This window comes from Sebastes fasciatus, chromosome 23, assembly GCF_043250625.1.
Source record: "Sebastes fasciatus isolate fSebFas1 chromosome 23, fSebFas1.pri, whole genome shotgun sequence".
In the NCBI taxonomy this organism is placed as follows: domain Eukaryota; kingdom Metazoa; phylum Chordata; class Actinopteri; order Perciformes; family Sebastidae; genus Sebastes; species Sebastes fasciatus.
Window position 1 is genome coordinate 12,690,035 of NC_133817.1, and position 16,014 is coordinate 12,706,048.

The 16,014-nt window shown below is 39.8% G+C and overlaps 3 protein-coding genes across 5 annotated transcripts; 1 reads left to right on the plus strand and 2 right to left on the minus strand.

The window, feature by feature from the left end:
- Positions 1-950: 950 nt before the first annotated feature.
- Positions 951-6,254, minus strand: LOC141761698 (uncharacterized). The gene is made up of 2 exons (XM_074625254.1): positions 6,091-6,254; positions 951-2,081 (listed from the first exon to the last, which is right to left on the minus strand). Exon 2 carries the CDS (start codon positions 1,912-1,914, stop codon positions 1,195-1,197), a length of 720 nt encoding a protein of 239 aa, XP_074481355.1. The 5' UTR covers positions 1,915-2,081; positions 6,091-6,254; the 3' UTR covers positions 951-1,194.
- A 2,722-nt stretch (positions 6,255-8,976) lies between these two features.
- Positions 8,977-12,345, plus strand: mcat (malonyl CoA:ACP acyltransferase (mitochondrial)). Its single transcript, XM_074625253.1, has 5 exons — positions 8,977-9,589; positions 10,271-10,358; positions 10,450-10,667; positions 10,755-10,892; positions 11,939-12,345. The coding sequence occupies exons 1-5, from the start codon at positions 9,161-9,163 to the stop codon at positions 12,209-12,211; spliced, it is 1,146 nt and encodes a 381-aa protein (XP_074481354.1). The 5' UTR covers positions 8,977-9,160; the 3' UTR covers positions 12,212-12,345.
- An 8-nt stretch (positions 12,346-12,353) lies between these two features.
- bik (BCL2 interacting killer) lies at positions 12,354-15,809 on the minus strand. 3 transcript variants are annotated; one of them, XM_074625256.1, is made up of 7 exons: positions 15,757-15,786; positions 15,641-15,669; positions 15,425-15,455; positions 14,475-14,577; positions 13,816-13,968; positions 13,620-13,734; positions 12,354-12,974 (listed from the first exon to the last, which is right to left on the minus strand). In XM_074625256.1, the coding sequence occupies exons 4-7, from the start codon at positions 14,567-14,569 to the stop codon at positions 12,864-12,866; spliced, it is 474 nt and encodes a 157-aa protein (XP_074481357.1). In that variant the 5' UTR covers positions 14,570-14,577; positions 15,425-15,455; positions 15,641-15,669; positions 15,757-15,786; the 3' UTR covers positions 12,354-12,863. The 3 variants fall into 3 exon arrangements, with proteins under 3 accessions (XP_074481357.1, XP_074481356.1, XP_074481358.1); XM_074625255.1 differs by lacking the exon at positions 15,425-15,455 and having other exon boundaries at positions 15,757-15,809; XM_074625257.1 differs by lacking the exons at positions 15,425-15,455; positions 15,641-15,669; positions 15,757-15,786 and having other exon boundaries at positions 14,475-14,988.
- Positions 15,810-16,014: the final 205 nt, after the last annotated feature.

A 16,014-nucleotide genomic window follows, 5' to 3' on the forward strand; every position in this document is an offset into this window, starting at 1 on the left:
AGTGATTTAGCAGAATAGAGGTTGATAAATTGATTAATTGTTGGTTAAAATGTGATTTTGTTTGCTAAATGACTGAAATGGTGCAGACTGACCAGCAGACGGCAGGACGGAGCTTTACACCAAACTCGTGTGACATATCTTACAACTTTCTGCCACATGGAGCAGGTGAATTTTTTTCAGTTTACCTGCAGTCCAAAGTACTAGTTTCTATAAATGTTTATTAAATCTGTCAGATTCTCTGCTGTTTGTACCATCAGTACTTTTCTTTCCTATGACACACTAAAGGGGATTTTTTTCTTTTGCTGTGCTCCCTCATTACATTTATCTGACAACTTGCCATCTATATATACAGTCTATGGTCTTAACTCATTGTTTTAGTTTTTCAGGCCCACAATGTGACTGTTTCGGTTCACTCTCACAGGTCTCATAGCATCTAATGCATGCTATACCTGCCCGCACTGAACCGCACAGAGTGAACATAGTGGAGCATTTAGCATCTTAAGAGTCAGACATTCCCTTTAGGAGTTAGAGACAAACAACAGAGCTTAAAGGAGAGTAATATTAGACTTCCATTCATCAGGTGTCCAGAAACACAACTCCAAATGTTGCTTTGTATCTGATGGATGTGAAAATGGGTAGCTGTTTGCAAAATCAACTTAAAAAGGTGATACTATGTCAGTGTTTAGTTCACAGCTTGTTTCTGCTGCCCCCAAGTGGCTAAAAAATATCAGTACTTGCAGGTTTAAGAGGCCAAAAAGGTTGTTTTGAGCCCACTCGCTCACTCTCCTGCTGTTCATTTCTTATATGTAACACAGATACGTGCAGTTGCATGACGTGTAAAGTATAAAGTCTAGAGTAACATGAGGAATTAGTGTCTGATTTCATCCCTTATGTTGTTTTCTGGGGAAGTAATAAGAGACACAATCACACAAAGAAACAACAACGAAACATTTCAAGTTTCAGGATTCTTTAAAATTGTACCTTTACATGATTTTACATTCCAGGTTTACATTTTAGAGATCTATTACAGAAAAACAAAAGGCCATGAGCTGAGGTAGCACAAAAACGAATTTCAAAAATCAAATTAATGTGTCTAATAATAACTATAATACAACAGAGCGTCAGAGAGTAAAATCCAGAAGTGGAATATTTTCATTTGGAATAGATGTGTCGAAACGGGGGATTTAAAGGAGACTATTTTCTGCAGTAGGCCACAGCACCATAAGCCACAACTCCCACAACGGCGACTAAAGCGGCGCCTCCGCACAGCAGCTCGGTGGAGCTCAGAGGAGTCTTGGGTGCAGAGGGCGGCGGCGGCGGTGGCTCCGGCTTTTCTGGTGCTGCTTGAGAGGCTTTGGCTGAATGTTCCTCCACGTCCGAGAGGGGAATCTGTGAGAATTTAAGTTGCTCGAGCCTCTCTGATGAAGGCTCTTCTGCCATCCGTGTGAGGATTGAAGGAGGGTGGAGGCCCTGAGTGGAGTAAAGCTCCTCAGCTTCAGTAGTTGTGGTTGAAGGGACCGGGGTGGACGTAGCGGAGGGGGGATCGAGTCTGACGATGGGCAAAGGAGGCAGCGCCATCGGGGGAACCACCTGCCTGAACTCTGCATGCTTCTTCTCCTCCGCTGACGCCTCCTCAGTTTCTAGGGCGTGGAGGTGCCGCTCCTCCTCCCTGAGCTCCACCAGCTCCCTCTCCCCACCTAAAACACTCAACACGCTCGTCTGCATCTCCTCGTCGTCTTCCTCCTCTTCCTCCGCTCTCTTCGCCTCCTCCTTCTCTGCCTCCTCGAGCATCTCGGCCTCCTCTCGCTCCAGGTGGACCATGTCGGAGTTGGAAGAGTGATTCTCCTCGCCGCCCAGAACCGCCCCGTCGTTGCTGTCCAGGCTCTTGGTGTCCTCGGGGTCCACGTCTCCCATCGTGGACCAGGACGCTGCCAGCAGGCTCTCGCTCTGCCAGGGTTCAAGGCTCTCTGCGTGGGTCAGAGGCAGAGCGGCAGAGCCGGGGCTGAGGGAACCAGCCTCACCGCCTCCTCCATCCCCCCTGCTGGACTCGTCTGGGGCCTTTCCCTCCAGAATGAAGACTGCTGCAGAGACAAAATAGATTCAGAGATGGAAGTATGCTACTTGAGTATTTCCATTTTATACCACTTAGTTCTTCCACTTTGCTACATTTTACTCCACTACATTTATTTGACGCCTACTTGATAGCTGCGGATAAAGATTTTATACACACAAAACATACGATCAGTTTATAAAATATAATATATTGTCAAATATCTGGAATATAAAGCAGTTACAACATTAAATACTGTGTGTTAACCCCCTGAGACCCGCGATCCCGACCGACTTTACTGTCTTTCAGAGGCTGTAGCCGGTTCAGTTTTAGAGCTAGAGTGAAGGTACAGATATCACATGAAACTAAAAAAACATGTCATACTAGCTTGTCGGGAAGGATGCTCAGTAATGCTACAACGTTGGGCTAAATTTTGGTGAGGAAAAACTGGCATGGCCATTTTCAAAGGGGTCCCTTGACCTTTGACCTCAAAATATGTGAATGAAGATGGGTTCTATGGGTACCCACAAGTCTCCTCTTTACAGACATGCCCACTTTATGATAATCACATGCAGTTTTTTGAATGCAGTATAAATGTTTTATTCTTGCTTATTCTAAAAATTATGTATTTTTAATATTTCTGCATACTGGGGTCCCTAAACACTGTTGGGTATGACTGTAAAGCTGAGATCTTGTGGATCCAATGAGCTCAATTGTATTCATGTGTGATGATGTTAGTCTCCATAGTAGCCATTTCATTGTAGTGAGACCATTTTATGAAACTTGAGCTCACTGTATAAAATGACCTGTATGAACTTTACAGCCACAAAATAGAGACCTAGGGCATTCAGAGGACGGATGGCTTTCCTATAGTTAGATTGACAATAAGGGAGTTTCTGAGCAGTTTCCAGAACAAAAAATTTAATTCTTGCGGAAATCTTTCAAAAGTTCTTTCAAAAGTTTTTGATACCAAATCACAGCATGGCTTTTTCTATTGTCTTGGTGTTGTAATGTCACCAGTCCCGGTTTCCTGGTTAAAAGTCCGGTGTTTGGACTCACCTCCCCTCTCCTCCCGCCCACCATAAGTGTTCTTTCTTGCTTTTTATACTATGTCATTAACTCTTACCGTAGCATTTCTACGTGTATGCATTTACATTGCAGCCAGTACAGGATACATGGAGTACAAGAAAGGCGTTCTTATTGCACCCTGAACGCCTTGCGCATCATCGTGGCATTTATGCGCCTTTTCGTGCATACGGGCTGGTATTTTATTTAGTTTATGTAGGCTACTTATTTCAAGTCCAAACCATGATGTTTTTCCTAAACCTAACTAAATGAGTTTATTGCCTCAACCTAACTGCGGATGTAACCGTAGTTTCGTTGCGTGGCGTACAAATGACACATAAAAATCCTAAAATGTGTACTTATGAAACGTGGAATTGCTGCGTAACGTTGTGCTATTTATACGCCTTCCCGTGAGACCAGGTTGAAAAAAGACCCTGTGCCAGACAGCAATGCACGCCAGGACACTGAGAACCCAACACATAGACTGCACCGACTTCCTCCAGGATTGTCTCACTTTTCTACAAACAAAACCTTCAGAACATTAGAAATGTTTCTACACTTAGTGGCTTCAATAAATAACGATCTACATTTTTCAACAGGTCAGTGACGTCAGTGAGGCCGTGGATGGAAACAGTTGCTCACTGGCTGCTCTGTATTGCGGCGGGCTGTGACTATCTATAGCCTCGACCTGCATATCTTACTATGTTTAGGCACTATATACATCTCCATCTGTCACCCAAGAGTGGAAGCTATTTCAGTGATTTCACATGACGTGAGAATCGGGACAAGAGTAGGAACATAAAGTGGAAGTGACAAATTATTCATTAGATTCCCAGAAGTTACTGGGATATTAACATTTAATCTCTATAAAATCATAATTTCTGGAACTCTTTCCAGATTAAGGATGACCACTATGGACCACATGGTTTGTTTGCATGAATTAAATCAGTCTCAAGGTGACCCTCTTCACCTCTTGTGCTACGTTTTCAGTTTTGATTGCAGAAAGTATTCGCCCCATGCCAGCCCCAGAATAGACTCTCTCAACACTTGCTGGTCACTGTCTACTGTTGCATCACGTTCACAACATGTGGCCGTCTTGTGTTTTCTCTGGTTTCAGAACATGTCTCGTGACATCTCAGGTCTTAGAGATGCTCCGAATAAAAGCATAAGTATACCAATAAAATATTCATATTTTATTTTTATGAGGAAGAGGGAGGAGGACAGGATTAATACTTGATACTGACTGATTTCTATGTTTTTCTTTTTTTTTTTACTTTTTAAAATATTTATTAATAATAAACATAATATTTATTTCCAGTGGCTTTTTGAGTTCATATGGTGATTTTGTTGTTGTAAATGTTGCTGAAATAATATGTTATTATATTTAAAATATATATATATTTTTTTTTAAATAATAATAATAAAATAACTAGGTCTGTCAAAGTTAACATGATAACAATGCATCAACACAAATTCGTTTTAATGCCACTAATTTCTTTAACGCAGTGTAACTCAGTTTTAAAGCTAGAATGAAATAATTAATAAATAACGCTCCAAACTTATGCTACATCTTGGCGAGGAAAAACTGACATGGCCATTTTCAAAGGGGTCCCTTGACCTCTGACCTCAGGATATGTGAATAAAAATGGGTTCTATGGTCACCCACGAGTCTCCCCTTTACAGACATGCCCACTTTATGATAATCACATGCAGTTTGGGGCAAGTCATAGTCAAGTCAGCACATTGACACACTGACAGCTGTTGTTGCCTGTTGGGCTGTAGTTTGTCATGTCATGATTTGAGCATGTTTTTTATGCTAAATGCAGTACCTGTGAGGGTTTCTGGACAATATCTGTCATTGTTTTGTGTTTTTAATTGATTTCCAATAATAAATATATACATACATTTGCATAAAGCAGCATATTTGCCCACTCCCATGTTGATAAGAGTATTAAATACTTGACAAATCTCCCTTTAAGGTACATTTTGAACAGATAAAAAATGTGCGATTAATTTGCGATTAATCGCGATTAAATACTTTAATCAATTGACAGCCCTAACTTTTATTATTGCTTTGTACACCTGCATTCCAGGACTGAAACACTATTTCTTTTGTGTTGCTTCACAGGGGGAAAGCAAACCCCCCCTCCTGACTGTTGCACAACAGCTTGGTTACTTTTTGTGCAATAAAACCTTCAGACTCTGCTTCTAGCAGCTGGACAGAATCAATAAAAAAAGACTCATTAGGCCTTGAATAAACATTTCCAGTAAACAGCGCCTGAAAGAGCCACCTGAGTATCAATGCTCAGGTTCTTGTTTGAGCATTCAGATCTGTTAAATTTTCATATTTCTGATTTGGATATTTTGTATGTTGTCATGCTTTCATAACTAAAATCCTTCATCGTATCACTCCACCTCTTCCAGAGTGAGCAGGCGTCACTGATTTAATGAGCAACTAGCTGCCATGTTGCCCTGTAGACCTGTGCAGACTTCAATCCCTGAAACATTCAACAGTTTAAACCCTTCACACACACACACAAAACTAATCTGTGTCCCTGTTTGCAAAGAAACCAATCAACCTCTTCTGCTCTGCAGGTGACCCTCCTTTGCTTACTGGCCTACTTGAGTAATAGGATTCCCATTGATCCTATCCCAGCGATAACATGGTGAAGTAAATGATCAGGTAGATTTAGGGCACTCCTTCTGTGCTAATGTGTGTTGGGATATCACATACAAGAATGTACAAAAGGTCAGCTTTCAATGTCATAGTGGGAGAACTGGTTGAGATAAGACAAACCAGCTCTTCATGGCAGTCTGTCTGTCCTGTGCAAGGTGACAACAACCTATAGTGACCCCTCTGACATGTTTACAGATAACACGCTTTTAACAAAAGGAGATCACATTCTTCTCTCTCTTTCGTCTGCTTTCAGGCTTTAAAAACTTTATGCAATGTGAATAAAAACATCCCGGCATACCTGCGTCCTCTTGGTGAACGAGCTGCTAGATGAGAAGGAGGTCAGTGCCAGACGTGCATTCAGACGCGAAGCCACAAAACAACAGATAGGCAGACATGCATGCTGTAGCTGGCACGGGACTAACAAGATGGACAAGCTGTGCAAAAGTCTCTCCCTCTCTCTCTCCCTCCCTCTCTCCCTCTCTGTCTCTCTCTCTCACCCACCCCACTTCCCAAATCCATGACATAACAGTTGGCTGGAGAGCTCCCAGTAGTGACTTTGCTGTCTGCTTAGAATGAGAAAAGATTATTAATAATAATGTAAATAAAAAGTTTAACTCTTGAATCAGAGTCTCTGAAAGGTCACCACAGGTCAGTGGGTGAGTGTTTCACTCGGGTAAACACGTGGAGTTTTATGTTCGTTCGCTGTCCAAACAGCAGATTATCAGTGAGTCCACAGTGTGCTGCTGTGACACAGAGTGGAAAATGCATGTCAGACAGAGAGAAGAGCTATTTCTAAAGAGGAACTTTCCAAGTTGTACTTCCCTCTACTGGTAAGATATGTTACAAGACTGGAAACTATGCCAGTTGGCTTTTATACGCTTGCACAGCACCAACATGTATATGGCAGTGATTCTCAAAGTGGGGTCCCTGTCAGTGAAGTAATTTACTATAAATTATAAGATTGTGCTGTATCATTAAAAAGTGCATATGTACAGATGGGGACAATTTGTGCCAATAAAACAATTAAATTGTGTCCATTACTCCCACTCATGCTAGCTTTGGGCCAATAGAACCTCTGATATCATTGTGACACACAGCAAAAAGTTAATTGTTTTTAAGTTGAAGCACTTATCAAGTTTAAACATCTGGATTTATTATGACTACATGTATGCCAGTATTGTTACTGTTCATTTTCTGAAAGCAATAACTTGAAATGTAGAACATAAATGCTGTCAAGTAAAATCAAGATGTAATTTGAATAAAATCTCCCTCTGTTTAAAAGGTATATGATTGGTATTAACATTCAATAACGTTGCCAATTTCCGTGTTGTGGGACTAATAAAGGGTTATCTAATTTTATCTTATCATAATTCAAATTGAAATGTGTTTCTGTATATCACTATAAAACAGGTTTGAAGTATTTAGGTTGAAAAGTTTTAGAATAAAAATAGATCCAATGGTATCTAGTAAGAAAATGCTTAATCGTGTTACAATTAAGAGGAGGTCCTTGGTCCATGTTATTTTATTAATTATATATTATTATTATTATGCATTTATACATATGATTGTTTGTTCAAATATGTGACTGTAACATTCCTGAGGGTGGCAGTAGTGGACGATTTATAAATGAATTATTCCCTATGGCCATTTAGAGCAGATTATGACACATCTTTTCTATTGTAAGAAATCCATTCTAGTTTTGGTATGACTGTGTAGATATTGATGTTGTGGAGTGTTATTAATATTGTAAAGGGTACACATTAATTTGAATAAATTTGTATTTTACTTCACACGGATTATAGCACTATATGATCACAAGGTAAAAGATTACAATGTTAAGTTTTAAGTAACCTAAATCCTAGATGGATTTAAGAGAATTCACAGCTCAGCACCTTGATGGGGGAAACAGTTTGATCAATGTTGTTAATGAGACTAAATACATTTTATACCATGGACACAGAAAACACTAGTTTCTCAATATCAGGACACATCATCATACCAGCAGATAACCATAATAACAACTTTGATGCTTCACACACTACACATGAAAAGTAAAAAGATTAGAGTTAAGTTTATGTTAAAGGGACTGTTTGTAAGAGTCAGAATTGAGCGATGCTCGTTCATGTCTATGTAGAGCGAGCACAAGCGCGAGCCCGACGCTGACTTTCGTTGACTTAACAGCCACAGTAGGCGCTGTTGACAAGCATTTGTGATTCTCACAAACAGTCCCTTTAAGGAAGTGATGTAGTAGTTGTATTTTGTACCATGTACATATTTGACTACGATTGAAAATTTAAAGGGACTATTTGTAACTTTGTACGCGCATAAATGTAGCGGGTCGTCACACATGCATATGCGCATTCGCGTGTAGCCGCTTACCCTCCTCCTCTGCCTGCTCGCCTTCACTCAGACAGCTCAGCTCGTTCCACCTCTAGACGTGAACGCGCGCTCACTACACACTGCAGAAGAGTTAGTTTAGCTCTGAGAATATCTAGTGAATGCACAGGGGACGTTTGTGCAGAAATAACTGCTGCAGCTCCTCCAGACAAACAGAGATTTACGTAGTCTTCTCGTTACCGACCGGGTGCCGGTGTCTTCTCTGCTCTCTCCGGCTGTGGGCGGAGAGAGCAGGGAGACACGCAGCAGAGCCCCGCTGCTTCAGCCTGCACTTAGGCAGGAAAAGCCAACACTAGGATCAGATCTAAATCATGTTCATGGAGAGACCTTCGTCTGGTCAGCTAACATTACTGCCAAGCAGCTGAAATATAGAGTGATATTGTGGTTTTAGGTGACGTGCGTCGCCTCACTGTTTTGAGCGATGCTCGTTCAGGTATATTGAGAGCGAGCAAGCGCGAGCCCGACGCTGACTTTCGTTGATTTCACGGCCACAGGTGTCGCTGTTAAGAAGCATTTCTGAAAGTTACAAATAGTCCCTTTAAGGAAGTGATGCAGTAGTTGTATTTTGTACCATGTACATATTTGACTATGATTGGAAATTTAAAAACTAAAAAAATTTGATTATTTAGACATGTATAATTTATTTATTTTTATATTATTGTTATACTGTGAAATATATTTACTGATTTACTTTATAGAACTACTGTATTGAACTTCGTAAATAGTGTATTGAGAAAAATAAAAAATTGTCCAAAAAAAATCATAACATATTGTGACCGGAAGTTGTCGCTGCAGCAAGTAAAGAACCGGAAGTGAACCCGGAAGGAAAATAAAATCAACTTCAGGTGACCTCAACCAATGTGGCGGCGCTCAGCACGGTGTCATGCTGACCGGTTGGCACTAGATTTTCTTGCTTTAATTCCAGTTATTCCAGGCAGATTATGGGTCTTTATAACCCGTGAAGTTAAGCCATGTTGGCATCAGTGGTAGCCAGAAGGAAGGCCAGGTGTCTGGTCTCTCTGAGCAGGAGATGGTCCTCCAACCACACCGGAGGCTCCTCAGATGGAGCAGCCGAAACCAGCGCTCCTCTCCCGGCCAGCGACAGCGAGCCGCCCTCTGCTGCGGAGGTGGAGCGCAGAGCCAGAAAAGACCCCAGCGACTGCTCCGTGCTGCTCTTCCCCGGCCAGGGCAGCCAGTTTGTGGGCATGAGTAGAGGACTTCTGAAGTACCCTAACGTGAAGGAGATGTTCACGGTGGCCCAGAAGATCCTCGGCTACGACCTGCTGGCTCTGTGTCTGGAGGGACCCGAGGAGGAGCTGAGGAAGACGGTTCACTGTCAGCCGGCGGTGTTCGTCACCTCGCTGGCTGCGGTGGAGAGGCTCAACCACCACAACCCCCAGGTGGATATATCCTATAATATAGTCTATTATCAGCAGTATTTATCAGTGCTGGACCAAGTATTCAGATATTTAAAATTATTTTATTTTATTTTATTAATTAATAATGATAATAATAATAATTTTAATTTTATTTATTTATTTCATTTAATATATTTTTTTATTTTAAAAGTAAAGTAGCAATAGTGTAAACATACTCTGTTACAAATAAAAGTCCTGCATTCAAAGTACAGAAGTATTAGCATCAAAATATAAGTAAAAGTACTCCATTTCACACTCTTATATTAATAATAATAATAATAATATATTATGATTATTGATGCATTAGAGTATACATGACCTTAATGTTGCAGCTGATAAAAGTGGCACATTTTTTATAATTTAATATACTGCTATATTTTGTATTAATAATTTAAAATCTGTAACTGGTAACTAAAGTTATCAAATAAATGTAGTGGAGTAAAAAGTACAATATTTGCCTCATTAAATACAGCAACAATAATAATAAAAATAAATGTTGCCATTTTTTTATGATTTGATTTTTTATTTTATTTGCACATATATAAAACTGCACAAAATCCAGTCAATGAAAAAAAACAAAAACAAGTAATGTGTCAGGAGAGGTCAAGAAGCCACAGGCTTATACAACATTTTTTATGTAACCCCTTACACTTCTGTCCACAGGCCATTGAGACGTGTGTTGCTGCTGCAGGTTTCAGCGTTGGAGAATTTGCTGCCCTGGTTTTTTCCGGTGCCATGAACTACGCTGAAGGTAAATATGTGTCTTAACTTGTACATGACAAAGATGTTGCTCAGTTAAAAAGTGAATATGTCTCATATATTAGCCGCTCTGCGTCTTCTAGCTCTGTATGCGGTGAAGGTCCGTGCAGAGGCCATGCAGAAAGCATCAGAGCTGGTTCCCAGTGGGATGCTGTCCGTCATCGGTAAACCACAGGCCCAGTATAAATATGCCTGTCTGCAGGCTAAAGAACACTGCACGAGCCTGGGAATGGAGGAGCCAGTCTGCTCTGTGGCCAACTATCTGTTCCCTGATGGCAGGGTCATTGCAGGGCACCAAAAGGTATGGAGCATTACGACAGCCCTACACTTCATCTAGTCAGACTCCTCTTGTGTTTTCACTTTCATTCTAACCATGTTGTCTTCTCAGGCTCTGGATTTCCTGCAGCAGAACTCTCGACGTCTCCAGTTCATGAGGACCAATCCTCTCCCGGTCAGCGGGGCTTTTCACACCGAGCTGATGGAGTCGGCTACTGAACCCTTCAGAGAGGTGCTCAGACAGATTGAGGTCAGTCAAACCTTTTTTTTTTAAGCCCTTCATGGTGTTATGTGTTATGGTAATGTGATGATTACTATGTTTATTGCTTATTTCATCCATTTTGATATGTTTGGATATGTAATATAAAGAAATAATATTAGAAATGTAGTGTAAAGAAATGTGAATGAACAATTCACCACTTTTGGAAGAACTGCTCTAAAATAACATTTGGAAAAATGGTGCCGATTTACAAAACCTATAAGACACGGGATTTAATCTATCCCTCGAACTGTTTAAGATGATTGATTTGCATAGAAATCAACATTGTAATGTCCAAAATAAAGGAAACGCCAACATAACATGTGTTAAAACGACCGCCTTTGAACTGTCACGTAAGTGTGTGCTAAACCAGCAGTTCCCATAAAAAAAGGTTGGAAAACTCTACTATATATAAAAAAAAAAAAAAACTGGAGCTACAACAATTATTCGATTAATCAGGCAATTGACGAAATTGAATGAATGAATTGCTTCTTCTTCTTTCTTTTTTTTTGCTGTTTTTTATGTAAAAAAAAGCAAAACATTTGTCGGGCCCAGGAGGATTTGATGCGTTTCTTTGTCATGGATAGTAAACTAAAAGTCCTTGGGCATTTTTTTTAACAAAACAATTAATCTGTTAATTGAAAAAATAATCGGCAGATTAAACGATAATGAAAATAATTGTTTTGGTTGCAGCCCTAAAACAAACCTACATCGTCAACCCACCATATTGTACCAAGTGAAAGTAAATATTTTCCCCCTTTTTTTGATTTTCAAGAAACATAAACGATACATATATATACACAAGACAAAGAAACAAATAAAATAAAATAAAAATACATTAAAAATAGAAATAAAAGGATAAATAAGTACAAAATAAATATAAATAATATTGTAATATATTAATTTCATCCACATCTCTCATAATAATTTATAATCTCACCAATAACCATTTTATTCAGCCACCACTAATGGAAAAATCACACGCCATGATTGATTGAGTACTTGTGATCTTACACCTAGACTTCTCTCCCGCTCAGGTCCGGCGTCCCGAGATCAACGTGTACTCCAACGTGGACGGCAAACGCTACATGAACGAAAGCCACGTGCGCCGGCAGCTGGTGAAGCAGCTGGTGTCGCCGGTGAAGTGGGAGCAAACGCTGCACGAGATCTACGAGAGGACGCAGGGGAGGAAGTTCCCTCACACCTACGAGGTCGGCCCGGGAAAGCAGCTCGGCGCCACGCTTCGAAAGTGTAACAGGAAGGCTTTCAAAACTTATGCAAACGTGGAAGTCACCACTCATGAAGACTAATAATGCAGAGGTCAAAAAAATGGGCCTCGGTGCTCATTTTAGTGTGGACGTGACCAGCGAGACTCCTGTGGTAGATTCTTATGGTCTTGTTTGTGAATTATTATTATGTAATTAAATATTTTTTATTAATGAGACTACAGAATGTCATCATTTAGAAGTTTTATTTGCATCACATGAAAAAGCACGTTCAAATCTGAAACAGAAAGTCCAGCTCCCTTAATTTTATATTAGGCCAGGCTACATATTTGTAAAAAGTTTTGGCCTCTTAAACCAGTAAGAAACTAATCTGGATACAAAAGACTGCAGGCCCGCAACAGTCCAGTCAGGGGAAACATTAATACCACTGTGAACCAACATGTCACTGCTACAATACGCTGGCCAACTCTTCGGGCAACACTGTAAAACCGATTTAAACTAATCCCACATGCCCTGACAAATTTTAACATTATTTATTTTATTTATTAATTAATATTAATATATATTTTTTTACTCCTGTTTCCTTTCATAAAGCATCAAGTTCAATACATCAATAAAATAGTATAAAAAGAAGAGTCAAAGTAAACGGCAGAAACAAACAGCAATAATTGTCATTCATTTGCAAACATTTTTTTGTCAAATATATAACAGCCTAAAAGACCTGCTTACGGCCCTTTTAGGCTTTCCATTCCACCCATAGTGCACCGATCACTGCAGCCACCAGCGCCACAGTCACCAGTACTCCTCTGGTCCAGCCAGTGCAGGTTACTGGTTTCAAATTGGACACCTGTGAAATGAATGAAAATGAAAGTCAAATTATTTCTGCTCCCGATTCAACTGTCATCAGGCCATTAAACGAGTGTTATTTGTTGATATATGCACCATAAATGTGGGTCAGTAGGGGCCTGCTACACCCAAAAACTACAACTTCATTAGGTTTAAGCAACAAAACTACAGCTTTTTTAGATTTAGGCAATACAACTACAACTTTAGGTTTAAGCAATAAAAAACACTTAGTTAAGTTTAGGGAAAAATATTGTGTTTTGGCTTAAAAATAATGGTTTCCAAAGTGAAACTAAACACTTGTGAACACAAAGACAACTACACAGGATGCAAACCCCAGTCTTCGCTTCTGCTCCTATCATAATTACTACGGTCGCTAGAGGTCGCTGTCGTGTTCTCTTATACCTTTTTTCGGTGATCTACCATGTGAATAGATGATAAAACCTAAAAGTGGGTGTAGTAGACCCATATTGACCCACGTCTATGGGGCTTATAGTGACCAATGACACCTATTTAATAGCCTGACAACAGTCTAATTGGCTGAATTATTCTTTTAATAATTAAGCAGTAATTCTTGAATGGAATTATATTTGTGTCACAATTATATTATTTGAGACACAGATATAATACCGCAGAGAACGAGTTTTACCCAGGCTGCCCAGGCGTCCGCTCTGAGGATCCCCTGCCCAGGCGCAGTGCTCGCTATCCATGCCTTCACCGCAGCAGACAGGCCCTGGAAGCCCCATAACTGACTATGGATGTCTCTGGAGGAGAGAGAACAACACCAGGTTACAATGTCAGTCACTAAAAGCTGTAGATAGGTTGTTTTTTTTCTGATTTTATACCGATATATGGTCCTGGTCAGTGCCTGAGCGGGTCTTAGGATGTGAAGAGGAGTTGGTAGCCAGTTGGGCTGTCTGCTGGCCCACTCCCGGTCCAGCTGGTCTCCAATGACCGCCAATTGGCGCCCAATGGCCCGTGTAGCCCTGTTATTTATCCTAAAGGAGTAACACACATGACTCTTGTTCAGTTTCCAAGATTTTCACACAAGCAATGTGCTGTCAGACAGAAATATTTGATGACATTTTTGAGAAAATTGCAGTATTCAGTGCTTAATTTAGTATTTTTTTTCATATTAATTAGGTGTAAAAACAAAACACAATCCTACACCAAAGTGATTCTCCAAACAAAAAACTTTTTTATATTGTTTATTAGGGCTGCAACTAATGATCATTTTCATTGTCAATTAATCTGCAGATTATTTTCTCGATTAATCGATTAGTTGTTTGGTCTACAAAAAGTCTGAAAATGGAATTTTGACTTTTTTTTTCTTAAAAGTTACTCAAACCAATTAATCGATTATCCAAAAAGTTGGCGATTAATTTAATAGTTGACAACTAGTCGATTAATCGTTACAGCTCTGTTGATTATTTCTGACACAACTGATGGTCGGTTGCTTGAAGCCCAGACGTGTTGTTATTCTGACTAGTGTGCTGTATTATACCTGAGGCTCACGTCAAACAGGGCGTCAGTGTCCACCTCACCAGGTCCAGCCTGGAGGGACACGACACGACTAGGCTGTCTTGTTTGTTCCACCATGTTGTTTTCTGAGAAGAGGAAAACCGGTTTTAAGCAAATTATTCATATCAGTACACATGAGAGAAAGTTCCTAGAGCTTCATCATATCAGCCATGCATAGAGAGATAATGGCTCCATGGTTTGAAAGTGTTTTCCCTGCTCTGACTCCCAACGTTCATAAACAGGCTGTGTAAATACTGGCTCACGTGACCAGGATAGGTGGTGGCTGTGCTACCGGGGAGAAAACCCAGGTTGATAAAACAGGCTCTCCCAGGTTTGCAGAGATGACATCATCTGTTGGATTAAGTCCCAACGGTTGTAGCCCACAAACTACTGTATATATTAACAAAAGTGTGTATTAAATATGTTTAGAACTAGTTTATGGCAGAAACCGTGCATGTAATCTGCCTTTATTACTGGATTTATGACTTGTTATTTGCACAAAAACAACCAGGTGTGTTCCCTCTGATACACCTGTCCTCAGACCAGTTCCTGGTTGTACCTGCACCCATCACGTGCCTTAATGCAAATGCACCATTTCCATAACTCAAATCAACCAAACTGCCCTTATAGCCTCACAAAGAAGAAATAAAACAACACTGGCTCCATATAATAATCTGTTTATATACTTTTTTTGTTTGTTAATTTACTGTAAAGTCTACACAAAAGGTGTTAAAGTGTAATTACATGGATTTATCTTTACATTGTTTAAACCAATTTAATGATAATATTATAATATAGTCCTAAATGTGGGAAGCATAGCAATATAATCATAGCTTATAGCCTCCAAAATAATACCCAGAGGACAGGTTTTGAGTGTAGCCTATAGTCCTTTGCTGCCATATTGTCATAACAAAGAGATGAAGTCATCCTCACCCAAAGCAAACAAAGGTCGTTGTGAAGATCACTAGAAGATATTAGATTACACATATGATATGAATTAATTTTAAAAATGACTAACATCTACAAATTAACTAGTGTATTGTATTATGTTGGAATAGTATCATGTTAAATATTAAACAGGATATGAATGCTCCCACCCAGATAGGAAAACAGGTGCATGCATAATTAGATAAAAGAAAGTAAACTTACCTTTTGTGTAGATTAAAGTAGACGCCGCCCTGTAATACATAAGAAGACATTGTAATTGAAGTGTTTTGTAAGTATTAAAATAAAGAAATATTCGTCAGGTGTTTTCCTGTACTTACAGCAGCGTCCTTTAATCTCGTTGCTCTCAGGTAACTGCCACAAATAGGACTGGCCACGCCTTTTACCTGCTGCAACCACCAGGCACCACCAGGGGGCGACAGGGTCAACATCAAACACAGGATGCACTTCTTTTAACAAATTTATTTATTTATTTATTATTTATTTATTTATTATTTATTATTTTAAATGTTTTAATTTTCTATTTTTTATTTTTTATTTGAGTGTAAACCTGCACATCCTTCTAGTAAAGAAAAAGA